General features: G+C 49.3%; 1 protein-coding gene across 2 annotated transcripts in view; it reads left to right on the forward strand.

The window, feature by feature from the left end:
- Positions 1–793: 793 nt before the first annotated feature.
- LOC139534580 (regulator of G-protein signaling 12-like) overlaps positions 794–27,612 on the forward strand; it is a 95,676-nt gene continuing 68,857 nt past the window's right edge. Inside the window, exons 1-3 of one of the 2 annotated variants that reach the window (XM_071333820.1) lie at positions 794–987; positions 1,716–3,686; positions 20,089–20,190. In XM_071333820.1, the coding sequence (XP_071189921.1) occupies positions 1,809–3,686; positions 20,089–20,190 (1,980 nt within the window). In that variant the 5' untranslated portion in view covers positions 794–987; positions 1,716–1,808. The remainder of the gene's footprint in view (positions 988–1,715; positions 3,687–20,088; positions 20,191–27,612) is intronic. The other variant, XM_071333819.1, reaches the window with a different exon arrangement.

A 27,612-nucleotide genomic window follows, 5' to 3' on the forward strand; every position in this document is an offset into this window, starting at 1 on the left:
CTAGGATATGGTTAGTGTTGTGGATAATTTGAGAAGACAGTTCCATTAACTCACTTAAAACCGCATTGTCTTGAAGTGCTCTCTTATGTGAAACCATGGGATTAAATAGAAGGGAGTTGAATGTAGTTTTGCCACATATAGGCTTTGCATTTTACATTTGTGAAAACAGCTAAATAATATACAGAAAAATATACAAAAAAATATCAATAGCCTGCTTATTCGATTCAAATGACTATCTATCACTTCAATATCTTACAAGGCCTAAGGTTTTTGTCCAGGGTTTTAGTAGGCCTAAACATACATAAAACTTCTCGGCTTTCACTGTTTCCATTGACTGACTCACTGTGTCTATTTGACTGTGGTGTGCAATAGGACCATGTGACTCACTCCCCTTGCGACCTTGCAGCATTTTGACCATAATTCACTGTTTTTTTGTTGTTGTTTTTCTCTCCTGGCAGGATGCAACAAATGATGACCCCTTGAGCAGTGTAATTCATCCTGTCATGTTAATTAGCTTGTTATATATCCATTATTAATTGTGTGGTGGTGGTTGCATTTAATAGCCATTTAGGCTACATCTGCATAGTTATTTGTAAATTAGCGCATGTTGGTAATGATATGTGTTTGAAATGTGGCCTGAACAACAACAACAATGTTTTTATTTAGGCTATCAATTTCAGATGATCAGAACCAATAGGATCACCGCAAATATTTGAATATTGAGCTCTCAGACAGGGGGATTGGCGAAGGAAATCACGTGCTCTGAAAACGATGTCATGGTTACTATGAAGGACGCTTTGTAATCCCCAACAATGAATGGATGCGGGTGGAGTTTGTCATCCGTGGTTTATGGAATACCATAATACTGGAGGGAAACTTTGGAAAATATAAGTTATATTACGGAAACTACGCACGTTTGGATTTCTAACTAGTTTGGACTGTTGGGAGTATGCAACCTTTAAACTGACTTCATGAAGCTTTGAAACGGTAATTTCAGTCTCAGCACTGGCAACATTGTATCTAGACGTCGAGAGTGTGGGAGACTACTTTACATTTAATACTAGGAAATATTTTAGCAAGGCTATTTTTTGTTTTGTTGTATTTTGATGGACAATGCCGAACTAATCTGCTGTTTTGTAAACATTTAACTAAGAGCGGTAGAGAAACGATGTCAAACGAAACCAAATCAAGGCGCTCGAGCATGTTTCATTAACAAACGTCTCGCTTGAATGCTCGTGCATTGATTGAACCGTTCTTGAGAAGGGGGCCAGCTGTCGCTGTCTACTCTATGGCAAGTAGATGGTTCATTTGCACGCTGACATGGGACGAGGCCAAATGGTCTCTTCAACCCACACTTGTCTGCTTAAACTATAACAACTCATACATATATTTTCGTAAAAAAATGTGGAGATTGTTATAGGGTGCCGCATTATTGTTGCAGAATGAAATCGTACAGTATTTTCTTAACAGTGAATGTTTCTAAAATATAGGGGAAATATATTTTATGGCTTTTGTGCACAATACATTGTATCACACCATTATTATTTCGTTTATACATTGTATAACACAATATGTTGTGTACCATAATGATATCACATGTTAAGTGTTACAGTTTCAGTTTGTTAAAAATAATGTTACAGTAGGCCTATGCCTAATCATTATTTGATACACTGTATCTCACTCAGTTTAAATCTCTCTCTCTTGTCTACTTTTAGTGTTTACACTTCAGTGTTGGCACTAAAGAGATATCACTCCAGAGTGACATTCAGTTCCAACGCTCTGCATCTGAAAAAACGGCCACATTCAGGATGAGGATGCCGGGACAGGCTGAAGGGGCGCGGAGGCGTCTGGATTTGACCTCTCCTCATGAAGTCAGACGGGTTGAGGTTGTTCGAGGACGTGTAGGATACGGGTTTACCTTATCGGGACAAGGCCCGTGCCTCTTGAGTGGTATATTGGAGGGCAGCCCTGCAGACCATGTGGGACTGAAGCAGGGGGATCGTATAGTGAGTGTCAACGGAACTGATGTGGCAAAGGCATCCCATGAGGCTGTGGTGCAGTTGATTGGCACCTGTAAAGGCCCCTTACGGTTGGTGGTGCTTGTCGGGAGTGGGCCCTCGGTGGACCTATCCTCCAGCGACGAGGAGTTAAGGATTTCTAGAACAGAGGGAAAGGGGCTTTTTCAGAACGGGGGAGTTTTTCTCACTGTTTCGGACCACTCTGGCAACTCGTCATCTAACTCCGTAAATGCCACCCCAGCTAAACCAAGACCTGTGTCAGAACCTGACATGTCCCACTGGATCCAGCCTTCGAACTCCAAAACCCAGCCTGTCTTCCTATCTGAGGAGGAAACCGCCCGAGTGGCAGACGGCGACTCTGTTTTCAACGAGCAGGAGGATGATGTGAATCGAGACTGGAGTATTCTGAACACAGCCATGGTGGTGGGCTACCTGGGCTCTACTGAACTGATCTTGGCCTTGTCCAGACACGGCTCAGAGGACGACTGCCTACAGGTGATCTGCGGGTGTATCAGACATATGGGCACAGAGCAGGAGACCCACACGCTGGTGATGATGAAGATCATGTTCGACTGCGTCCGCCTCTGTGATGACACAGGAGCCATTCTGGCCGCCTTCCCCGCCGAGAACCTTGTCCTGGGTGTGGTGTGTTCCGAGGACAGGCGCTTTTTTTGTCTGGTCACCACTGCACACATCTCTGGCGGCCACGTTGGCCAGAACGGTCCCCTGAGTACCTCCTGCCACGTCTTCTTCATCGACCCCGAGCTGTGCCACCACAGTGACCACCTGGGCATCACAGGGCGCTTCGGCTTCGACTGCACCTCCGACCCAGACACCCAGGGCTGCCTGGAGTTCCCCCTCACTCCCCCCTCCGTCCTCCAGTTTGTATCTGTCTTATACTGTGACATGGGGGAGGCAGTGGAGAGGCTTAGAACCAGGCTGGACAGAGACTCAGCCCACCACCTCCACACGCAACAGAATCGCAGCAGTACCGGTAAGAATGGCAGCGCCAGCAGCAACGGAGACAGCGGGATCGGAAACACCTCCCCCCCTGAGGAAAGAGCGGACAGGGATTTCCCCATCGCCCGCGGAAACGACCCTGGGGGCCAGCTCCCCAGCTGTCCATGGGAGGATTACCCCCAGGCTGAAGGAGACCTCACCCAAATAGTAGCTCATCAAAATGGCTGCCTAAAACTAAACGGCCATCCTAATCCAGGCAGCACAAATTCACTTTCCGAATCTCTACCTGGCCCAGCGTCGTTAACCGGCCCATCCGGTGGCCCTCCTCCCACGCTGGAGTTTCAGTTCAAGCCCCCGCCACCACCGTACCCTCTGGCTAAGAACCAGAAACAGAGCCTAACAGGAGGAGGCTCCTTCAGAAGCAGTCAGCGCTGGTTCTCTATGAGTGTTAAGCAGAGATGGCCTAAGGGCCGAGGTGGAGAGCCCGAGTCCCAGGCAACACCGGCCACTAACAGCTGGTCAGGACCAGCCATGGTGGGTAGCACCAACGCTCTGCCACCCCCCATGAGCCAGATCCCACCAGACAGGTACCTGGCAGCAGAGACCATGATGCTGCTGCCCCAGAGGGAGGAGTGGGCCAAACGACTCTGGAGAGTAGAATCTGGAGAGCTGCTGAATGGAAATCACAGGAAAGATGCCAATACCAAAGTAAGATAAGAAGAGGGAATGCTGTGTCAAAGCTTGTATGTGTTTACTGAATGTATTTATCCTTAATTTAACTAGGCAAGTCAGTTAAGAACAAATTCTTATGTACAACAGCCCACCCCAGCCAAACCCTAACAACACTGGGCCAATTATGCACCACACTATTGGACTCTCAATAACAGCCAGTTGTCATACTGCCTGGAATTGAACCAGGGTCTGTAGTGACTCTTGTAGCATTGAGGTGCAGTGTCTTAGACCACTGCGCCACCCGGGAGCCCAGAGTAAATTTTTCCAGGGTGTGACCCTAACCCAAAGTTAAGATAGCTCCAATATTTGCTTTGTGCAACGCAACAAAAAATGCATTTGCATGCTCCCTTCTGTTTAGCATCTGGTTTTGTGTTTCTGTTTGCTTTATGTTCAACTACATTCTACAGGAAGTGATAAAACAGTTGCAGGAGTTGAGTTGCCAGGCACTGAGAGGGTGGACAGACCATTCACTCTGACACAACAGCCATTTCACTGCTCAATTGGCTGTGAATTGAGCTTGAAAAAGCCACCTGTTAGCTTATACCTCAATGATGTCATTGTCATAAATCCACTTCCAGAGAAAGTTCAGTTCCAAACAGCCTTTTCTGTTCATCTCCTCATTGTCCACAAGATGTCCCTGTTTCACTATTTAACTGATGGGAGTGAGTTTCCCCATGGAAGAAGTACTTAAATGGCTACTTACAGGTAACTGCAAAAATAATGGAAACACTTGAGTAAATGAGGGATACAAAGTTTATTGAAAGCAGGTGCTTCCACACAGGTGTGGTTCCTGAGTTAATTAAGAAATGAACATTCCATCATGCTTATAGTCATGTATAAAGATGTTGGGCAGGCCATTATTTTGGCCATTATCACAGTAAATATAATGTTATTCGTCACTGTAACGCTCTAGGTGTCGGGGTGTTTGTGGAATCAGACGCAGGAACAGCAGAGCTTCAATAGGTTGAGTTTAATACCCAACTCGTACACAAACAATGTCCAAACCGGACTACTGGGTGTCAAATAAACACCTGTCTTCCAACATGAAGACAAAACCAGTACACACACACGAACCACTCCCGAAATCCAAAGAAACAGACGAACAATCCCGCACAAAGAAGCAGACAGGCTGGCTGACTAATAAAGCCACCCTGATTGCTAATTCCCTCAAACCAGGTGATAACCATAAACACATAAGGAGGGGGAGGAAAAAGAGTCAGTAGCAGCTAGTAGGCCGGTGACGACGACCGCCGAGCGCCACCCGAACGGGAAGGAGAGCCTGCCTCGGTTGAAGTCGTGACAGTACCCCCCCTCTGACGCGCGGCTCCCGCAGCGCGCCGACACCGGCCTCGAGGTCGACCCGGAGGACGAGGCGCAGGGCGCTCCGGATGGAGGCGATGGAAATCCTTTACCATAGATGGATCCAACATGTCCTCCACCGGTACCCAGCACCTCTCCTCCGGACCGTACCCCTCCCAGTCCACGAGGTACTGTAGGCCCTTCGCCCGGCGTCTCGAGTCCAGAATGGCCCGTATCGTGTACGCCGGGGACCCCTCGATGTCCAGAGGGGGAGGAGGGACCTCCGGTACCTCACCGTCCTGCAGGGGACCAGCTACCACCGGCCTGAGGAGAGACACATGAAACGAGGGGTTAATACGATAATAGGAAGGGAGTTTTAATCGATAACACACCTCGTTTATTCTCCTCAGGACTTTGAATGGCCCTACACACTGCGGCCTCAGCTTCCGGCAGGGCAAGCGGAGGGGTAGGTTTCGGGTCGAGAGCCAGACCCTTTCCCCCGGTACAAACACGGGGGCCTCACTGCGGTGGCGGTCAGCGCTCCTCTTCTGCCTTCCAGTAGCTTGTTGAAGGGACTCCCGGACGGCCCTCCAGGTCTCCTTGGAGCGCTGTACCCACTCCTCCACCGCAGGAGCCTCGGTCTGGCTCGGATGCCATGGTGCCAGGACACATTAGTAGAGGAGTGGCGTAGTGAGTTCTGGGCCATCTCAGCCCAGGGAATGTATCTCGCCCACTCCCCTGGCCGGTCCTGACAATACGACCGCAGAAACCTACCCACCTCCTGGTTCACTCTCTCCACCTGCCCATTACTCTCGGGGTGATACCCGGAAGTCAGGCTGACCGTGACCCCCAGACGCTCCATGAACGCCCTCCACACTCGGGACGTGAACTGGGGGCCCCGATCAGAAACAATATCCTCCGGCACCCCGTAGTGCCGGAAGACGTGAGTGAATAAGGCCTCCGCAGTCTGTAGGGCAGTAGGGATACCGGGCAACGGGAGGAGACGGCAGGACTTAGAAAACCGATCCACAATTACCAGAACCGTAGTGTTTCCCTGAGAGGGAGGCAGATCGGTCAGGAAGTCTACAGACAGATGAGACCATGGCCGTTGTGGAACGGGGAGGGGTTGCAACTTCCCTCGAGGAAGGTGCCTAGGAGCCTTACTCTGAGCGCATACCGAACAGGAGGAGACATAAACCCTAACGTCTCGAGCTAAGGTAGGCCACCAATACCTCCCCCGAAGGCTCCCCACTGTCCTTGTCACCCCAGGGTGACCCGAGGAGGGTAGGACATGAGCCCACCGAATAAGGCGGTCCCGAACACCAAGCGGTACGTACTTACGGCCCGCCGGACACTGAGGAGGCGCGGGTTCCGCCCGTAGCGCCCGCTCGATGTCCGAGTCCACCTCCCATACCACTGGCGCGATCAGCCTCGAGGCGGGGATGATGGGAGTGGGTTCAGTGGTCCTCTCCTCCGTGTCGTAAAGACGGGACAGTGCGTCTGCCTTTACGTTTTTTGAACCGGGTCTATAGGACAACGTGTACCTAAACCGGGTGAAAAACATGGCCCACCTTGCCTGACGTGGGTTCAGTCTCCTAGCTGCCCGAATATACTCCAGATTCTGGTGGTCGGTCCAGATGAGAAAAGGGTGCTTAGCCCCCTCAAGCCAGTGTCTCCACACCTTCAGAGCCCTGACCACCGCTAACAACTCCCGATCCCCCACATCATAGTTACGCTCTGCTGCACTGAGCTTACTAGAGAAGAAAGCGCAGGGGCGGAGTTTTGGTGGCGCACCCGAGCGCTGTGATAGCACGGCACCCACCCCAGCCTCGGAAGCGTCCACCTCCACTATGAATGCTAAAGAGGGATCCGGATGCGCCAACACGGGAGCCTCCGTGAACAGAACCTTCAACCTGTTGAAAGCTCCGTCCGCCGCGCTGACCACCGCAACCTCACCGGACCCCCCCTCAGCAGTGAGGTAATGGGAGCCGCTACCTGGCCAAAACCCCGGATAAATCTCCGGTAGTAGTTGGCAAAACCCAAAAACCGCTGCACCTCTTTTACCGTGGTCGGAGTCGGCCAATTACGCACGGCCTTTATGCGGTCACTCTCCACCACCACCCCCGAGGTGGAAATGCGATAACCCAGGAAGGAGACGGCTTGTTTGGAAAACACACACTTCTCAGCCTTGACGTATAAGTCATGCTCCAGCAGTCTGCCAAGCACTTTGCGCACTAGAGATACATGCGCGGCCTGAGTAGTTGAGTAGATCAGAATGTCATCGATATACACAACTACCCCCTGCCCGTGCAGGTCCCTGAGAATGTCGTCTACAAAGGATTGGAACACGGCTGGAGCATTCTTTAACCCATACGGCATGACGCAGTACTCATAGTGGCCCGATGTGGTACTAAATGCGGTTTTCCACTCGTCTCCCTCCCGAATACGCACCAGGCTGTACGCGCTCCTGAGGTCCAGTTTTGTAAAGAACTGCGCTCCGTGAAATGATTCCACCGCCGAAGCGATGAGAGGTAGTGGGTAACTAAACCCCACCGTGATGGCATTTAGACCTCTATAATCAATACACGGACGCAAACCTCCCTCCTTTTTCTTCACAAAAAAGAAACTCGAGGAGACGGGTGAGATGGAGGGCCGAATGTACCCCTGTCCCAAAGATTCCGTGACATATGTCTCCATAGCCAACGTCTCCTCTTGGGACAAAGGGTACACGTGACTCTTAGGAAGCGCAGCGTTAACCTGGAGATCTATCGCACAATCCCTACCCGGTCGATGTGGTGGTAATTTCGTCGCTTTCTTTTTACAGAAAGCGATTGCCAAATCGGCATACTCGGGGGGAATGCGCACCGTGGAACCCTGGTCTGGACTCTCCACCGACGTGGCACCAATGGAAACTCCCAGACACCTTCCAGAACACTCCTCTGACCACCCCTGGAGAACCCCCTGTCTCCACGAAATATTGGGATTGTGCCGGGCCAGCCAGGGAATACCCAGCACCACTGGAAACGCAGGCGAATCGATAATGTATAGACTGATACGTTCCCTATGATTCCCCTGCGTCACCATGTCCAGGGGAACTGTGGCCTCCCTGACCACCCCTGACCCTAATGGCCGGCTATCTAGGGAGTGCACGGGAAAGGGAGAATCTATCGGCACAAGCGGAACGCCCAACTCTCGGGCGAGTCCGCGATCCATAAAGTTCCCAGCTGCACCTGAATCGACTAGTGCCCTATGCTGAGAAGAGGGGAAAAAATCAAGGAAAAAAATTGAGACAAACATGTGACCGACAGGAGGTTCTGAGTGAGTTTGGTGCTGACTCACCTGGGGTGATCGAGAAGCGTCCCGCCTGACATCTCGACTCCCAGACAGACCCCCCCAGCACCGATCGGCCGTGTGTCCTCTCCGACCACAGTTGGTGCAGGGGAGGCCTCGTCCTCCGATACCCCTAGGCGCGGCCCCTCCCAACTCCATCGGGATGGGAGCCGGGGCGCTGGGTGGTGGAACGCACAGGACCCTCTCCGAACGCCCGCGGGCAGCCAGCAGATTGTCCAGTCGGATGGACATGTCGATGAGCTCATCCAACGACAGAGCGATGTCCCGACACGCTAGCTCCCTACGGACGTCCTCCCGGAGACTACACCGGTAGTGGTCAATAAGGGCCCTGTCGTTCCACCCTGATCCCGCGGCCAAGGTCCGGAACTCCAGCGCGAAATCCTGTGCGCTCCTCCTCTCCTGCCTTAGATGAAATAGTCTCTCACCCGCCGCTCGGCCGTCTGTGGGGTGGTCGAACACGGCACGAAAACGACGGGTAAACTCCGGGTAGTGCTCCTTCACGGAGTCCGGGCCATTCCAGACTGCGTTGGCCCACTCCAGAGCACGACCCGTTAGGCAGGAGACGAGGACACTCACCCTCTCCGCTCCCGAGGGAGTGGGGCGAACAGTGGCCAGGTATAGCTCCAGTTGGAGTAAAAACCCCTGACAACCTGCCGCTGTTCCATCATAATCCCTCGGGAGCGTAAGACGGAGCGCGCTGGAGCCGGGGGATGGAGAATCCTGGGGAGGGGGAGCCGAAGGTGGAGAGAGGAGCCCACTCCTCTCCCATCGCTCCATTCTCTCCATCATTTGATCCATGGCGGATCCGATCCGATGGAGGACGGTGGTGTGGTGGAGAACCCGTTCCTCCATCGATGGGAGAGGGTTAGCTGCTGCTCCTGCTGACTCCATGATTGGTGCGGGATTCTGTAACGCTCTAGGTGTCGGGGTGTTTGTGGAATCAGACGCAGGAACAGCAGAGCTTCAATAGGTTGAGTTTAATACCCAACTCGTACACAAACAATGTCCAAACCGGACTACTGGGTGTCAAATAAACACCTGTCTTCCAACATGAAGACAAAACCAGTACACACACACGAACCACTCCCGAAATCCAAAGAAACAGACAAACAATCCCGCACAAAGAAGCAGACAGGCTGGCTGACTAATAAAGCCACCCTGATTGCTAATTCCCTCAAACCAGGTGATAACCATAAACACATAAGGAGGGGGAGGAAAAAGAGTCAGTAGCAGCTAGTAGGCCGGTGACGACGACCGCCGAGCGCCACCCGAACGGGAAGGAGAGCCTGCCTCGGTTGAAGTCGTGACAGTCACATTCTTCGTTAACAACAGGTGTAGACTAACATTGAAATGCTTACTTACGGGCCCTTTCCAGCAATGCAGGAGAAAGAAAATAGCAAAGTAAAAATAAATACACAATGAGTAATGATAACTTGGCTACACAGGAGGTTGGTGGCACCTTAATTGGGGAGGACGGGCTCGTGGTAATGGCTGGAGCAGAATTAGTGGAATGGTATCAAATTCATCAAACACATGGTTTCCATGTGTTTAATGCCATTCCATGTGCCTCGTTCCAGCCATTATTATGAGCAGTCCTCCCCTCAACAGCCTCCACTGCTTGGCTATATATATGGGGTACCAGTACCAAGTTGATGTGCAGAGGTATGAGGTAATTGAGGTAGATACAGTGCCTTCATAAAGTATTCATACCCCTTGACTTATTCCACATTTAGTTGTGTTACAGACTTTGTTTCTCACCCATTTACACACAATACCCCATAATGACAAAGTGAAAACATGTTTTTAGATTTTTTATCAAATTTATTGAAAATGAAATACAGAAATATCTTGTTTGCATACGTATTCACACCCGAGTCAATACTTTGTAGAAGCATCTTTGGCAGTGATTACCGCTGTCTTTCTGGGTAAGTCTATAAGAGCTTTCGACACCTGGATTGTGCAACATTTGCCCATTATTCTTTTCAAAATTCTCCAAGCTCTGTCAAGCTCTGTCTATGGCAAGATCATTTTCAGGTCTTGCCATAGATTTTCAAGCAGATTTAAGTCCAAACTTTAATTCGGTCATTCAGGAACAAGCATTTCGCTATACCTGCAATAACATCTGCTAAATATGTGTATGTGACCAATACAATTTGATTTGATTGATATTGTCTTCTTGGTAAGCAACTCTAGTGTAGATTTGGCCTTGTGTTTTAGGTTATTGTCCTGCTGAAAGGTGAATTAATCTCCCAGTGTCTGATGGAAAGCAGATTGAACCAGGTTTTCCTCTAGGATTTTGCCTGTGCTTAGCTCCATTCTGTTTAGTTTTTTATCCTGGAAGAACTTCCCAGTCCTTAACGATTACAAGCATACCCATAACATGATGCAGCCATCACTATGCTTGAGTGGAGAAAGTGGTAATCAGTAATGTGTTTTATTGGATTTGCCCCACTTTGCATTCAGGACAAAAAGTGACTTAATTGCTTGGCCACATTTTTTGCAGTATTACTTTAGTGCCTTGTTGCAAACAGGATGCATGTTTTGGAATATTTTTATTCTGCGCAGGCTTCCTTCTTTTCATTCTATCAGTTAGGTTAGTATTGTGTAGTAACTACAATGTTGTTGATCCATGCATAGTTTTCTTGTCACGACTTCTGCCGGAATTGGTCCCTCTCCTTGTTCGAGCGGCACTCGGCGGTCGACGTCACCGGCCTTCTAGCCATCGCCGATCCACTTTTCATTTTCCATTTGTTTTGTCTTTGTTTTCTACACACCTGGTTTCAATTCCCCCATTACATGTTAATTATTTAACCCTCTGGTTTCCCCCATGTTTGTGTGCATGTTTGTTTTATTGTTCAGGCTGTTACTGACGGCTGGTATTTTGTTGCCGGGTTTTGTTATTACGCCCGTTTATCTCGTGGTACCGGTATTTTTCCCGCACCATAGTATTGTGTTTATACTGGTGTTATCTTGTATTAAATACCTTGTCCACGCATCTCAGCTCTCCTGCGCCTGACTCCTTTCACCAGTTACCCACAGCCTTGACAGAAACACGCACCCACTTGGAATGGAGTCAGCAGGAGCAGGTGCCCCTGCAGTAGGTGTTGAGGAGCGAGTCCAGCAGCACACTGCCATGCTACAGCATCTCGGCAGCGCCATGGATTGCGTTCTACAAACCATGGAGCGCTGGGAGAGAAGAGGAGTCCCTCCAGCGTCTCCACCAGCACCACCAGTCTCACCATCACTCACCCCTCCTTCACCCGGGCCCAGTGGGATTCGGCTCGCCCTCCCGAGGGAGTATGATGGAACGGCGGTGGGTTGTCAGAGGTTCTTGCTCCAGCTAGAGCTCTACCTGGCAACCGTCCACCCGGCTCCTTCGGGCCGTGAGAGCGTGGCCGCTCTCCTGCCTCTCAGGGAAAGCCCTGGAGTGGGCCAACGCCGTATGGGGGGAAGAAGAAGCGGTGTTGGACCACTTTGAGGATTTCACCCGTCTTTGACCACCCGCCTGAGGGTAGAGCAGCGGGTGAACGTCTCGTCCACCTGAGGCAGGGGACGAGGAGCACACAGGAGTTCGTGTTGGAATTCCGGACCCTGGCCGCCGGCGCGGTATGGAACGACAGGGCCCTGATCGATCACTACCGGTGCAGTCTGCGCAAGGACGTCCGTCGGGAGTTGGCCTGCAGGGACACCACTCTCACATTCGACCAGCTGGTGGACCAGTCCATCCGGCTGGATAACCTGCTGGCTACCCGCGGACGTCCAGATCGGGGTCTGTCGGTTCCATCCCCCAGCACCACCGCTCCGACGCCCATGGAGCTGGGAGGTGCTGCACTTAGGGCGACCGGAGGAGCGGCCGTTCCATGCACCATCTGTGGCCGCAGAGGGCACACTGCCGGTCGGTGCTGGGGAGGTTCCTCTGGGAGTCGAGGCAGCAGGCAGGGCGCTCTCGTGTCACCCCAGGTAAGTCGGCACCACATGTTTTTGTTTATTAATTTTCCTGAGTTTTCCCTGCATTCCCAGCATAAGGCGCTCGTAGATTCAGGCGCAGCTGGGAATTTTATTGACAGATCATTTGCCCATAGTTTAAGGATCCCCATTGTTCCTGTGGATATGCCCTTCCCTGTGCACGTCCTAGATAGTCGACCATTAGGGTCAGGGCTAATTAGGGAGGCCACCGCTCCACTGGGCATGGTTACGCAGGAGGGTCACAAGGAGAGAATCAGTCTCTTCCTTATTGATTCTCCTGCGTTTCCCTGGTTGACCCCACTATTTCGTGGCAACAGAGGGCTCTCACGGGGTGGTCACGAAAGTGCTCAGGGTGATGTTTAGGGGTTTCCGTCGGTGCTACTACAGTGGAAAGTCCAGACCAGGTCTCCACTGTGCGCATCCCCTCTGAATATGCCGATTTGGCTCTCGCTTTCTGTAAAAAGAAGGTGACTCAATTACTACCCCATCGACGGGGGGATTGTGCGATAAATCTCCTGGTAGACGCAGCACTTCCCAGGAGTCACGTGTATCCCCTGTCGCAAGAGGAGACGGAGGCTATGGAAACATATGTCTCCGAATCTCTGGGGCAGGGGTACATTCGGCCCTCCACTTCAACTGCCTCCTCGAGTTTCTTTTTTGTGAAGAAGAAGGATGGAGGTCTGCACCCGTGTATTGACTATCGAGGCATCAACCAAATCACTGTGAGGTACAGTTACCCGCTACCTCTCATCGCCGGTGCGATCGAGTCAATGCACGGGGCGCGCTTCTTCACAAAATTGGATCTTAGGAGCGCTTACAACCTGTTGCTTATCCGGGAGGGGGACGAGTGGAAGACGGCATTTAGTACCACCTCAGGGCACTATGAGTACCTCGTCATGCCGTACGGGTTGATGAATGCTCCATCAGTCTTCCAGGCCTTTGTAGACAAGATTTTCTGGGACCTGCACGGGCAGGGTGTAGTGGTGTATATCGACGACATTCTGATATACTCCGCTACACGCGCCGAGCATGTGTCCCTGGTGCGCAGGGTTCTTGGTCGACTGTTGGAGCATGACCTGTACGTCAAGGCTGAGAAGTGCCTGTTCTTTAAACAGTCCGTTTCCTTGAGATGGAGAGTGACCGCATTTCAGCCGTGCGTAATTGGCCGACTCCCACCATGGTAAAGGAAGTGCAGCGTTTTTTAGGGTTTGCCAACTACTACCGGAGGTTTATCCGGGGTTTTGGTCAGGTAGCGGCTCCCATTACCTCACTGCTGAAGGGGGGACCGGTGCGTTTGCAGTGGTCGGCTGAGGCGGACAGGGCTTTTGGTCACCTGAGGGCTCTGTTTACCTCGGCTCCGGTGCTGGCTCATCCGGATTCCACTTTGGCATTCATAGTGGAGGTGGACGCGTCCGAGGCTGGGATAGGAGCCATGCTCTCTCAGCGCTCGGGTACGGCACCAAAGCTCCGCCCCTGTGCCTTCTTTTCGTAAAAGCTCAGCGTGGCGAAACGAAACTATGACGTGGAGGACTGGGAGCTGTTGGCTGTCGTCAAGGCTTTGAAGGCGTGGAGACATTGGCTTGAGGGGGCTAAACACCCTTTTCTCATCTGGACGGACCACCGCAATCTGGAGTACATCCGGGCGGCGAGGAGACTGAACCCTCGCCAGGCAAGGTGGGCCATGTTCTTTACCCGTTTTGTCTTCACCCTGTCCTACAGACCAGGTTCCCAGAATGCGAAGGCAGACGCACTGTCCCGGATGTATGACACAGAGGAGCGGTCCATGGATCCCACTCCCATACTCCCGGCCTCTTGCCTGGTGGCACCGGTAGTGTGGGAGCTGGATGCGGACATCGAGCGGGCGTTACGTACAGAGCCCACTCCCCTCCAGTGTCCAGCTGGGCGTCTGTACGTTCCGTTTGCTGTCCGCGACCGTTTGATCTATTGGGCTCACACGTCACCCTCCTCTGGTCATCCGGGCATCAGTCGGACAGTGCGCTGTCTTAGTGGGAAGTACTGGTGGTCCACCTTGGCTAAGGACGTGAGGGTTTATGTTTCCTCCTGCTCGGTGTGCGCCCAGTGCAAGGCCCCTAGGCACCTGCCCAGAGGGAAGTTACAACCCTTACCCGTTCCACAACGGCCGTGGTCGCACCTGATGGATCTTCCTCTCTCACAGGGTAACACCACTATCCTGGTCGTTGTGGATCGGTTTTCTAAGTCCTGCCGTCTCCTACCTTTGCCCGGTCTCCCTACGGCCCTACAGACTGCGGAGGCCCTGTTCACACATGTCTTCCGGCACTACGGGGTGCCTGAGGACATAGTATCTGATCGAGGTCCCCAGTTCACGTCAAGGGTCTGGAGGGCGTTCATGGAACGTCTGGTGGTCTCGGTCAGCCTTACCTCAGGTTTTCACCCCGAGAGTAACGGGCAGGTGGAGAGAGTAAACCAGGATGTGGGTAGGTTTCTGCGGTCTTATTGCCAGGACCGGCCGGAGAGTGAGCGGCGTTCATATCCTGGGCAGAGATGGCCCAGAACTAGCTACGCCACTCCTCTACCAACCTCTCCCCCTTCCAGTGCGTATTGGGGTACCAGCTGGTTCTGGTGCCGTGGCATCAGAGCCAGATCAAGGCTCCTGCGGTGGACGACTGGTTTAGGCACTCGGAGGAGACATGGGACGCCGCTCATGTGCACCTTTAGCAGACCGTGAGGCATCAGAAAGCCAGCGCAGTGAGGCCCCGGTTTTCGCACCGGGGGACCGGGTCTGGCTCTCAACCCGAAACCTGCCCCTCCGCCTGCCCTGCCGGATACTGGGCCCACGGTTAGTGGGGCCATTCAATGTCCTGAGGACATTCTCAGGCCGGTGGTGGCTGGTCCATTCCAGGAGTACTGGACTCGAGGCGTCGGTCGAGGGGCCTTCAGTACCTCGTGGAGTGGGAGGGATACGGTCCGGAGGAGAGATGCTGGGTGCCGGTGGAGGACGTATTGGACTCTTCGATGCTGCGGGAGTTCCACCGTCTCCATCCGGATCGCCCTGCGCCTCGCCCTCCGGGTTGTCCCCGAGGCCGGTGTCGGCGCACTGCTGGAGCTGCGCGTCAAGGGGGGGGGGGGTACTGTCACGACTTCCGCCGGAGTCGATCCCTCTCCTTGTTCGAGCGGCGCTGGTATTTTGTTGCCGGGTTTTGTTATTACACCCGTTTATTTCGTGGTACTGGTATTTTTCCTGCACCGTAGTATTGGGTTTATACTGGTGTTATCTTGTATTAAATACCTTGTCCACGCATCTCAGCTCTCCTGCGCCTGACTCCTTTCACCAGTTACCCACAGCCTTGACATTTCTTCTATCACAACTATTAAACTCTGTAACTGTTTTAAAGTCACCATTGGCCTCATGATGAAATCCCTAAACGGTTTCCTTCCTCTCCGGCAACTGAGTTAGGAAGCACGCCTGTGGCTTTGTAGTGACTGGGTGTATGGATACACTGCCCAATGTCTGCTTTTTTCTTCTTCTTACCCATCTACCATTAGGTGCTTTTCTTTGTGAGGCATTGAAAACCTCCCAGGTCTTTGTGGTTGAATCTGTGTTTGAAATTCACTGCTTGACTGATAATTGTATGTATGGGGTACAGAGATGTAGTAGTCATTTAAAAATCATGTTAAACACTATTATTGCAAATTTTTTACTCCGGAACTTATTTAGGCTTGCCATAACAAAGGGATTGAATACTTATTGACTCAAGACATTTCAGCTTTTCATTTTTTATTGACTCAAGACATTTCAGCCTTTAATTTTTAATTTATTTATTAACAAAAATTGAAAAACATAATTACACTTTATATGGGGTATTGTGTGACCCCCAAAAATCTATGTTTAATCCATTTTCAATTCAGGCTATAACACAACAAAATGTGGAAAAGTCAAATGGTATGAATACTTCCTGAAGGCACTGTATGTACATACAGTATAACTAGGAATAAATTGACTAGGCAACAGGATGGATAATAAACAGTAGCAGCAGCGTATGTGATGAGTCAAAAAATCTTTGAGCAAAAAGGGTCATTGCAGATAGTCCGGGTACCTATTTGGCTAACTATTTAACTAACTATTTAGCAGTCTTATGGCTGGGGGGTAGAAGCTGTTCAATGTCCTGTTGGTTCCAGACTTGGTGCATCGGTACCGCTTGCCGTTCGGTAGCAGAGGGTGGCTGGAGTCTTTGACAATTTTTAGGGTCTTCCTCTGACACCGCCTGGTATAGAGGTCCTGGATGGCAGGGAGCTCGGCCCCAGTGATGTACTGGGCCGTACGCACTACCCTCTATATTGCCTTACAGTCGGATGCCAAGCAGTTGCCATAACAAGCGGTGATGCAGCCAGTCAAGATCGTCTCAATGGTGCAGCTGTAGAACTTTTTGAGGATCTGAGGGCCCATGTCAAATCTTTTCAAAGCCTCCTGATGGGGAAAGACATTGCCATGCCCTCTTCATGACTGTGTTGGTGTGTGTGGACCATGATAGATCCTTAGTGATGTGGACACAGAGCAACTTGAAGCTCTCGACCCGCTCCACTACAGCCCCGTCGATGTGAATGAGGGCATTCGGCCCTCCGTTTCCTGTAGTCCACGATTAGCTCCTTTGTCTTGCTGATTTTTGGCTGCCATGGCGATGCCCCCATAGGGTGACAATGCCCCCATCCACATGGCACAAGTGGTCACTGAATGGTTTGATAAGCATGAAAGCCATTGTATATGGTTTACATCGTTATCTTAGTTACCAGATCTCAACCCAATTGAACACTTATGGGAGATTCTGGGGCGGTGCCTGAGAGTGTTTCCCACCACCATCGACAAAACACCAAAAGTATGGAATTTCTTTTGGAAGCAACTAGTGATGCGCGGGTTGACTCATAACCCGTAGTCCCCGCGGTTATATGTGCGGGGTGGGCGGGTTAAGGGTCATGTAATATTGTGAATAATGAGATGCATTAAAATCCATAAATGGGTAGAATAAAGAGAAAACAATGCATTAAATAAATAAATTCTTGTGCAATTCATGTCTATATGCTAGATTGAGGTTTTTCCTTTCGTTTTTTTTATCTGATGTTAGTGTGTAGCCTAAGCTTTAGCTGTATCGTGCAAAATACATGCCATTTGTCCCCAAAAAATGTACTTGTTAAGTTAATGTCGATCCACTGAGACAAAAAGGACAATGTCGGTGTTTAATTCAAAAAGAGAAAAGCTTTGAAATAGAGAGTTGAAAATAAATAGAAGGGAGGGCCAGAACAGTAGTTTAATGTTTGGGAAAGATTTGGTTAAAGAGGATGATAGCAGTGTTATGTGTGATGATTGTGAGGTGCTATGGAAATTCGACAGTCGCAAGACGGGGACTTCAAAGTGTCACATCAAGGGAACTGTACTCTTCAGATGGGTTAAATGGAATACTAGCCTATCTGAACTCTGGACACTGACTGTAGGTCTATAACCTCTCACATAGCTTAATATAGTGTTAACCTCTGCAGAATTAGGCATTGCTTGCAGTAAAATTATACACCAAATGTACGTTTTGACTCGGGAACAGAAATGTAGAAATATTATTTATTTATTTTCGCATCATGACAGAATTACAGACGGTCCCTAACGGCGTGTTCAAAGTGCTGTCTTTATCAGCATCATAAAAGCTGATCGTATTTCAACCACGTAAAATATACATTCAAGCCAAACTGAAATCTTATCAAAAACATGTTGGGTCGTTTTAACAGCTTCTAATTTTCCTCAAAACCAAACTGATGTCATTTGGAAATTTTGCACAACATTTTTCGTTATTGCATATTCTCTGCTGTCCCTAAAAGTCTTTGCTGCTTGAGAGAAGCAGAGATAAAAGCGAAAACAAACTTTACCAATGTCAACTAGATTTAAGCATTCATTCTATTGTTTTATGACATTCTGGTGAGCAAGGGTTTGTTTAGTCTTCTAGGGCAACAAGTATTGACAGAAGAGAAGCTGCATCTATCTAATTACTAATCTAATTACTCAAAGTTCACTTTATCACATACTGTGTAGAAGGCTGGTTGCGAATGGGTTATTAGCAGTTGCGGGCGGGTGAACAAACAGCTGACCCACGCATCACAAGGTCCAACGCCCTATTAAGACACTTTATGATGGTGTTTCCTTTATGTTGGCAGTTACCTGTATACTGTATACTCAATATGTTTCCTGTTGACACAGAAGTAAAGGTGCATTCTAAACTTTTGGAAAAATCCTCAAAGCATATTAAAGTACTTCGAAAAGCCAATACAGAAAGTTAACCTTTTATAATATGTTTCTCCTGTGGCTACGCTATTGCATGCATGAGTACAGTAGATAAAGATGGATGTGTTCCATGGAAAATCAGGCATTTGGCAAAACAGAATCTTTGCACAAATTGAGAGAATCCTCCTCTACCATCTGATGCATTTTTTATTTCCGCTCTTCTTTCCGGTACAGAGAGCAGATTACCCGAGTCAGATGATAGGGGAAAATATTACGCTGTTTATCGTTGTGTTTGTCTCTCGCTGTTTATCCAAGCAAAAGTTATTATCCTGTGTGCATACACCGAATGAATAATGTGTCTGTCTGAAATGTCCTCTGTTCTGAAAAGAAGTTTTGCACAGGAAGCTAAAGCAAATTACAGGATAGAGCACATGTGATACCATGGTAATTACCGGCAATTCTTTATTCCAGCTCAGACATTAGGCTGGGCTTTCACCCATCATTATAATAGCAGGGCTGCTGGCGAAATGTGTTTCTCATGCTCCTTTAGTGTAGCAGTGAAACGGTGAGATTAAGGTGCAGATGAAAGGGGAGGAGTTGAGTTTGATGGAGGCTTTTGAGGTAAAGTAGGTGAAAATCTATTTTTTCACTACCTCAGCCCAACTGGTGTCTGCAAAATCGTCAACATTGTGCAGAACTGAGACTAATGGGCCGTGTGTGTGTGGCCAATCCGTTATTTTTGTACAATCTGTTGGCCAGTCACAGTTATGTTGTCGGGCAGGAAGGGAGTTGCGTGTCAGGACCCTTGTTTATTTAAGGACACGCCATATGGCCTGAAGGTCATGGCAGGAAGAACATCTGTCATCATCTTGGTTGGTTTACATCATCTTGGTTTAATTGCCCAGTGAGATAGTCCCTTATCACTCGCAAATCTCTCCAAAACGAAAAGCTTGTACAGTGTATAGGGATATGCCTATTTTGTATGGAAGTGTATTCCAGACAAAGGGATGATCACCATTGACAAGTTTACTTTACTAATCCCTAATGCTTACATCATGTTAAAGGTGTTATGTCATGTTTATGATGGTGTTATGTAGGCTCATGACCCATAGCTAAGTATGACAGAAACCATGATAGGATCAGTGGTCCATGTAGTAGTGTGATGTTTTGGCAGACAGTCATTATCCCTTTCCTGCAGTCAAATGACCTTGTGGCCCCATGGGTGGAGTGTTATTAATATTTTTCATAATTATTCAACATTTAAAAAAATATATGTCGAACAGTTTTGTTATATTTCAGTCTTCTGTGATGTATATGAAGTATCAAAATTGAATACATTTCAACTCTATATCTGCATGGTACAGGTGTCTTATTTTTTTTAAGCCCATAACCATGTGTGTGAGGTGTGTACTTTTGTTTCAAAGTTGATTTGTTTAAGACTACTAAGAAATACTCAGTGTGACCCTGATTTAGCCCACTGCAGTAAAAGGTTCTCTCTGTTCTCTCTTCTCCCCATGAAAGGGCTCCAAGTTCTGGGGCATTGGCGCCGGCCGCTCCTCTGGCCGTCGCTCCTTTGGACACTCCAAGAGGCTCAGCTTGGCACGATCACTGGACGACCTGGAGGTAGGCCCCATGTCCAGTACAGTGTTTATAACTGCTGTCATATCGTTTAAAACCTAGCACCATCCTACTCGGTTTGCCTGGTATTAACCCCATTTGTGTTTCTGGAATTGGAGTTTTTTGAATTAGAGTAAAATATCTGGTGTTCAATCAACTTAATTCAATAAAACTCTGTTCTGGCTTATTGTAACATTGTAAAATGGCCCATCTTTTATGGGAACTGCATTTTGAGGGCATGCTGCTCGCTTATATGCGGAGGAGTTGGTCAGCTTGACTAATTTGGACATTCAGCCGAACCTCCCTCCCCCGTTCTGCTCCAGTTTCCACTCTTTTTGAACCTTTCATTTCTGTTTGCCTTCAACTCTCATATTTGGTGCCACACTTACGGCGAGGGTGGCTCACAAAGTGGTCTTTGTGTGGGCTCTAGGCATGGGCCCTGTTGGTTTGGCCTTGTTAACGAGCAGCCTGAGGCATGGGCCTTGTTGGTATGGCCTTGCTAACGAGCAGTGCTACTAAATGACGTTCCCACATTTCTCCCCTACAGCCCCTTGCTATCACACATATACACACGCACACATGCACACACACACCCTAAACAGTAGTGTCAAAAACTTGAGGCATCTGATTCTCTGTTTAAGTTCAATAGGGTTTTCAACAAGTCTCTTTGGAACATAAACCTCTATCTTATATAAAATGGCGCTGACAGAGATGGTCGCCTCGCTTCGCGTTCTTAGGAAACTATGTGTCACGGCCGTCGTAGGGAGGAGACCAAGGCGCAGCGTGGTATTCGTACATTCTCTTTATTTTAAGAATGAACACTGAACAAAACTAACAAAACAACAAAATGAACCGTGAAGCTATACAAAGAGTGCTAACAGGCAACTACACATAGACAAGAACCCACAAAACCAAAAGGGAAAATGGCAACCTAAATATGATCCCCAATCAGAGACAACGATAAACAGCTGCCTCAGATTGGGAACCAATTCAGGCCACCATAGACCTACATATACCTAGACTACCAAAACCCCTAGACATACAAAAAACCCTAGACAAGACAAAACAAGCATACCCACCCTCGTCACACCCTGACCTAACCAAAATAATAAAGAAAACATAGATAACTAATGTCAGGACGTGACAGTACCCCCCCCCCCCCCCCCCCCCAAAGGTGCGGACTCCCGACCGCAAACCTGAACTTATAGGGGAGGGTCCGGGTGGGCATCTACCCTCGGTGACGGCTCTGGTTCTGGACGCCGCCCCCTCTCTTTACACTGATCCCTCCGGCTTCGTAAATCTGGACCGTGGATCATCGCCGGAGGCTCTAAACTGCAGATCATCGCTGGGCTGGGGACCGTCGCTGGAGACCCCGGGCTGGGGACCGTCGCTGGAGACCCCGGGCTGGGGACCGTCGCTGGAGGCTCCGGACTGGGGACCGTCGCTGGAGACCCCGGGCTGGGGACCGTCGCTGGAGACCCCGGGCTGGGGATCGTCGCTGGAGGCTCCGGGCTGGGGATCGTCGCTGGAGGCTCCGGACTGGGGCCCGTCGTTGGAGGTTTCGGACTGTGGCCCGTCGTAGGAGGTTCCGGACTGTGGCCCGTCGTTGGAGGTTCCGGACTGTGGCCCGTCGTTGGAGGTTCCGGACTGTGGCCCGTCGTTGGAGGTTCCGGACTGTGGCCCGTCGTTGGAGGTTCCGGACTGTGGCCCGTCGTTGGAGGTTCCGGACTGTGGCCCGTCTTTGGAGGTTCCGGACTGTGGCCCGTCGTTGGAGGTTCCGGACTGTGGCCCGTCGTTGGAGGTTCCGGACTGTGGCCCGTCGTTGGAGGTTCCGGACTGTGCCCCGTCGTTGGAGGTTCCGGACTGTGGCCCGTCGTTGGAGGTTCCGGACTGTGAAACGTCGCTGGAAGCTCCAGACTGGGTACTGTCGCCGGAAGCTCTGGACTGGGTACTGTCGCCGGAAGCTCTGGACTGGGTACTGTCGCCGGAAGCTCTGGACTGGGTACTGTCGCCGGAAGCTCTAGACTGGGTACTGTCGCCAGAAACTCTGGACTATGGAAGCGCACTGGAAGCCTGATGCGTGGTGCCGGAACTGGTGGTACCGGGCTGAGGACGCGCACCTCAGGGCAAGTGCGGGGAAGAGGCACAGGCCATACTGGACTGTGGAAGCGCACTGGAGGCCTGATGCGTGGTGCCGGAACTGGTGGTACCGGGCTGAGGACACGCACCTCAGGGCAAGTGCGGAGAGGAGGCACAGGACGTACTGGACTGTGGAGGCGCACTGGAGATCTGCATCGTAGAGCTGGCACAATGCGTCCTGGCTGGATGCTCACTTGAGCCCGGCAAGTGCGGGGCGCTAGCACAGGACGCACTGGGCTGTGCAGACGCATTTTAGATACAGTACGCAGAGCCGGCGCAGGATATCCTGGTCCAAGGAGGTATACTGGAGACCAGGAGCGCTGAGCCGGCACCATCCGTCCTGGCTGGATGCCCATTCTAGCCCGGCAACTGCGAGGAGCTGGAATAGAGCGCACCGGGCTAAGAATGCGAACTGGAGACACCGTGCGCATCTCTGCATAACACGGTTCCTGACCAGTTACACGCTCCCCACGGTAAGCACGAGGAGTTGGCTCAGGTCTCCAACCTGACTCAGCTAATCTCCTCGTGTGCCCCCTCCCCAAAAAATGATTGGGGGTGCCTCTCGGGCCTCCTTGCTAACCGTGTCCCCTCGTATCGTCGCCGTTCCTCCTGTGCTATCTCCACCTGTTTCCATGGCAAGGTCTTGTCCCCTGCCATTACCTCCTCCCAGGTCCAGGATGTCCTCCACTCATCTTTCTCCCGGGCCCAGGATGTCCGCTCCTCATTCACACGCTGTTTGGTCCTTTTGTGGTGGGTTCTTCTGTCACGGCCGTCGTAGGGAGGAGACCAAGGCGCAGCGTGGTATGCGTAGATTCTCTTTATTTTAAGAATGAACACTGAACAAAACAACAAAACGGACCATGAAGCTATACAAAGAGTGCTAACAGGCAACTATACATAGACAAGAACCCACAAAACCAAAAGGGAAAATGGCAACCTAAATATGATCCCCAATCAGAGACAACGATAAACAGCTGCCTCTGATTGGGAACCAATTCAGGCCACCATAGACCTACATATACCTAGACTACCAAAACCCCTAGACATACAAAAAACCCTAGACAAGACAAAACAAGCATACCCACCCTCGTCACACCCTGACCTAACCAAAATAATAAAGAAAACATAGATAACTAATGTCAGAGCGTGACACTATGCAGTATTTAGTTTTTTTATGTATTATTTCTTACATTGTTACCCCAGGAAATCTGAAGTTTTATTACATACAGCCGGGAAGAACTATTGGATATAAAAGAAACGTCAACTTACCAATATTACAACCAGGAATACTACTTTCCCGGAACGGATCCTCTGTTCAGACCACCACCCAGGACAATGGATCTGATCCCAGTAGCCAACCCAAAATAACGTCGCCGCAGAAGGGGCAGACGGAGCGGCCTTCAGGTCAGGCTCCGTAGACGTGTACATCGCTCACCGCTCCCGATTATACTACTCGCCAATGTCCAGTCTCTAGACAACAAGGTAGACGAAATTCGTGCAAGGGTTGCCTTCCAGAGAGTTGCCTTCTGTTTCACGGAAACATGGCTCTCTCGGGATATGTTGTCGGAATTGGTTCAGCCACTGGGCTTCTCCATGCATCATGCCGACAGAGATAAACATCTCTCTGGGAAGAGGAAGGGCGGGGGTGTATGCTTTATGATTAACGACTCATGGTGTAATCATAACAACATACTGGAACACAAGTCCTTCTGCTCACCCGACCTAGAATTCCTTACAATCAAATGGAGGCCATTTTACCTACCAAGAGAATTCTCGTCAGTTATAGTCACAGCTGTGTACATTCCCCCTCAAGCGAACACCAAGACGGCCCTCAAAGAACTTCACTGGACTATATGTAAACTGGAAACTATATATCCGGAGACTGCATTTAATGTAGCTGGGGATTTTAACAAAGCAAATATGAGAACAAGGCTACCTAAATTCTATCAGCATATTGATTGCACGACTCGCAGCGCTAATACTCTCGACCACTGTTACTCTAACTTCCACGATGCATACAAAGCCCTCCCCCGCCCTCCCTTCAGCAAATCCGACCATGACGCCATCTTGCTCGTTCCGTCTTATAGGCAGAAACTCAAACAGGATGTACCAGTGACGAGAAACATTCAATGCTGGCCTAACCAATCGGAAGCCACGCTTCAAGATTGTTTTGATCACGCGGACTGGAATATGTCAGCCTCAGAGAACAACATTGACCTATACGCTGACTCTGTGAGTGCGTTTATAAAGAAGTGCATTGGAGATGTTGTACCTACTGTCAATATTAAAACCTACCCTAACCAGAAAGCGTGGATGGCGGCATTCGCGCAAAACTGAAAGCGATATCCACCGCATTTAACCATGGAAAGAGGTCTGGAAATATGGCTGAATATAAACAGTGTAGTTATTCCCTCCGCAAGGCAATCAACTAAGCAAAATGCCGCTACAGGGACAAGGTGGAGTTTCAATTCAACGGCTCAGACACGAGACGTATGTGGCAGGGTCTACAGGAAATCACGGACAACAAAAACAGCCACGTCACGGACACTGCCGTCACGCTTCCAGACAAACTAAACACCTTCTTTGTCCACTTTGAGGATAATACAGTGCCACCGTCGCGGCTCGCTAACAAAGACTGCTTCTCCCCCCTCTCCTTCTCTGTGGCTGACGTGAGTAAAACATTTAAACTTGTTAACCCTCGCAAGGCTGCTGGCCCAGATGGCATCCCTAGCCGTGTCCTCAGAGCATGCGCAGACCAGCTGGCGAGTGTGTTTACGGACATATTCAATCGCTCCCTATTCCAGTCTGTTGTTCCCACATGCTTCAAGATGGCTACCATTGTTCTTGTACCCAAGAAGGAAAAGATAACTGAACTAAAGGACTACCGCCCCGTAGTACTCACTTATGTCATCATGAAGTGCTTTAACTTCTAACGAGTCAGAAACCCGGATCCGGGAGCACCCCCCACCCCCCACCAGTAAAAAAGCTGCATAGCTAGCATAGCGTCACAAGTAAATAGTAGCATCTAAATATCATTCAATCACAAGTCCAAGATACCAGATGAAAGATCCACTTCTTGTGAATCCAGCAATCATTTCTGATTTTTAAAATGTTTTACAGGGAAGACACGTTAGCAAAAGACACCATTTTCTTTGTCCACCATTTTTTCTCTCCACCAGTAGCTATCACCAATTCGGCCAAATAAAGATATTGATAGCCACTAACCAAGAAAAAACCTCATCAGATGACAGTCTGATAACATATTTATTGTATAGGATAGTTTTTGTTAGAAAAAAGTGCATATTTCAGGTAGAAATCATAGTTTACAATTGCACCCACCATCACAACTCGACTAGAATAAATACAGAGAGCAACGTGTATTACCAATTTACTCATCATAAAACATTTCTTAAACATAGACAAAGCATAGCATTGGAAAGACACAGATCTTGTGAATTCAGACAATATTTCAGATGTTCTAAGTGTTTTACAGCGAAAACACAATAAATCGTTATATTAGCATACCACATGTGCAAACGTTACCCGAGCATTGATACAAGCCAAAGAGAGAGATAACGTAATCATCGCCAAAATGTATTAATTTTTTCAATAACCTTCTCAGAATTCTTCCGATGACACCCCTGTAACATCATATTACAACATACATATAGAGTTTGTTCGAAAATGTGCATATTTAGCCACAAAAAAACGTGGTTATAACATGACAATACTAGCAAAACTAGCCTGAAAATGTCGGGCTCCATTTTGGACAGTGATCTGGCGTAATGAATAACTAATCGTAAACTTGACTAAAAAATATAGGGTGGACAGCAATCGAAAGACAAATTAGTTCTTAATGCAATCGCTGAATTACATTTCTAAAAATATCCTTACTGTGCAATACAGGGTTCGCCAAGCGAAGCTATACCAAAAAAAATGGCGGAATATGCGTATAACATTTTTCGACAGAACAACGATTTATCATCATAAATAGTTCTTACTGTGAGCTGTTCTTCCATCAGTATCTTGGGCAATGTATCCTTTCTTGGGTCTAATCTTCTTTTGGTCGAAAGCTGTCCTCTTGTCCGTCGAAATGCCCACTAACGTTCGACCGGGACCCCGAAATGTGCCCGGTGCTTCAATGTGCATCACAAAGCAATGCCTCAAAATCGCACTAAACGGATATAAATTGCTATAAAACGGTTAAAATTAACTACCTTATGATGTTTTTAACACCTATAACGAGTAAAAACATGACCGGCGATATATAAGTGGCTAAACCAACGCTTGGAAAGAGAGAGAGTCCGACGTCCATCTTGCGTGAGGCGCAGCAGGAAAAGAACGGTACATCCGGTCTTTTCTGTTTTATACTGGCCCTGATTGCGCAATCGACTCCATTCAAATTGTCACCTCTTACTGACATCTAGAGGAAGGCATGGGCAGTGTTTGTATCCTCATAGGATTTACAGGGACTTTAAAACTGACCTGGGACCAGAGGCCAAAATGTCTGAAATCTCACTCCATATCAGGAAAAGTGCTGTAGAATGAGTTCTGTTTCACTCAGAGACATAATTCAAACGGCTATAGAAACTAGAGAGTGTTTTCTATCCAATAATAACTATAATATGCATATTGTACGAGCAAGAATTGAGTATGAGGCAGTTTAATTTGGAGACGATAAATGCTAATGTTGAAACAGCACCCCCTATATTGAGAAAAGGTTAAGAAGCTAGTCAAGGATCATATCACCGCCACCTTACAGGTCCACATATGACACAATCGCCATCACACTGCACACTGCCTTATCCCATCTGGACAAAAATAATACCTATGTAAGAATGCTGCTCATTGACTACAGCTCAGCATTCAACACCATAGTACCCTCCAAGCTCACCATCAAGCTGGAGGCCCTGGGTCTCAACCCCGCCCTGTGCAACTGGGTCCTGGACTTTCTGACGGGCCGCCCCCAGGTGTTGAAGGTAGGAAACAACATCTCCACTTCGCTGACCCTCAACACTGGGGCCCCACAAGGGTAGTGGGCCTGATCACCAACAACGACGAGACAGCCTACAGGCAGGAGGTGAGGGCACTCGGAGTGTGGTGTCAGGAAAACAACCTTTCATCAACGTCAACAAAACAAAGAAGATGATCGGGGACTTCAGGAAACAGCAGAGGGCGCACCCCCCTATCCACATCGAAGGGACAGCAGTGGAGAAGGTGGAAAGTTCCTGGGCATACACATCACAGACAAACTGAAAGGGTCCACCCACACAGACAGTGTGGTGAAGA

This window comes from Salvelinus alpinus, chromosome 11 (assembly GCF_045679555.1).
Source record: "Salvelinus alpinus chromosome 11, SLU_Salpinus.1, whole genome shotgun sequence".
In the NCBI taxonomy this organism is placed as follows: Eukaryota; Metazoa; Chordata; class Actinopteri; order Salmoniformes; family Salmonidae; genus Salvelinus; species Salvelinus alpinus.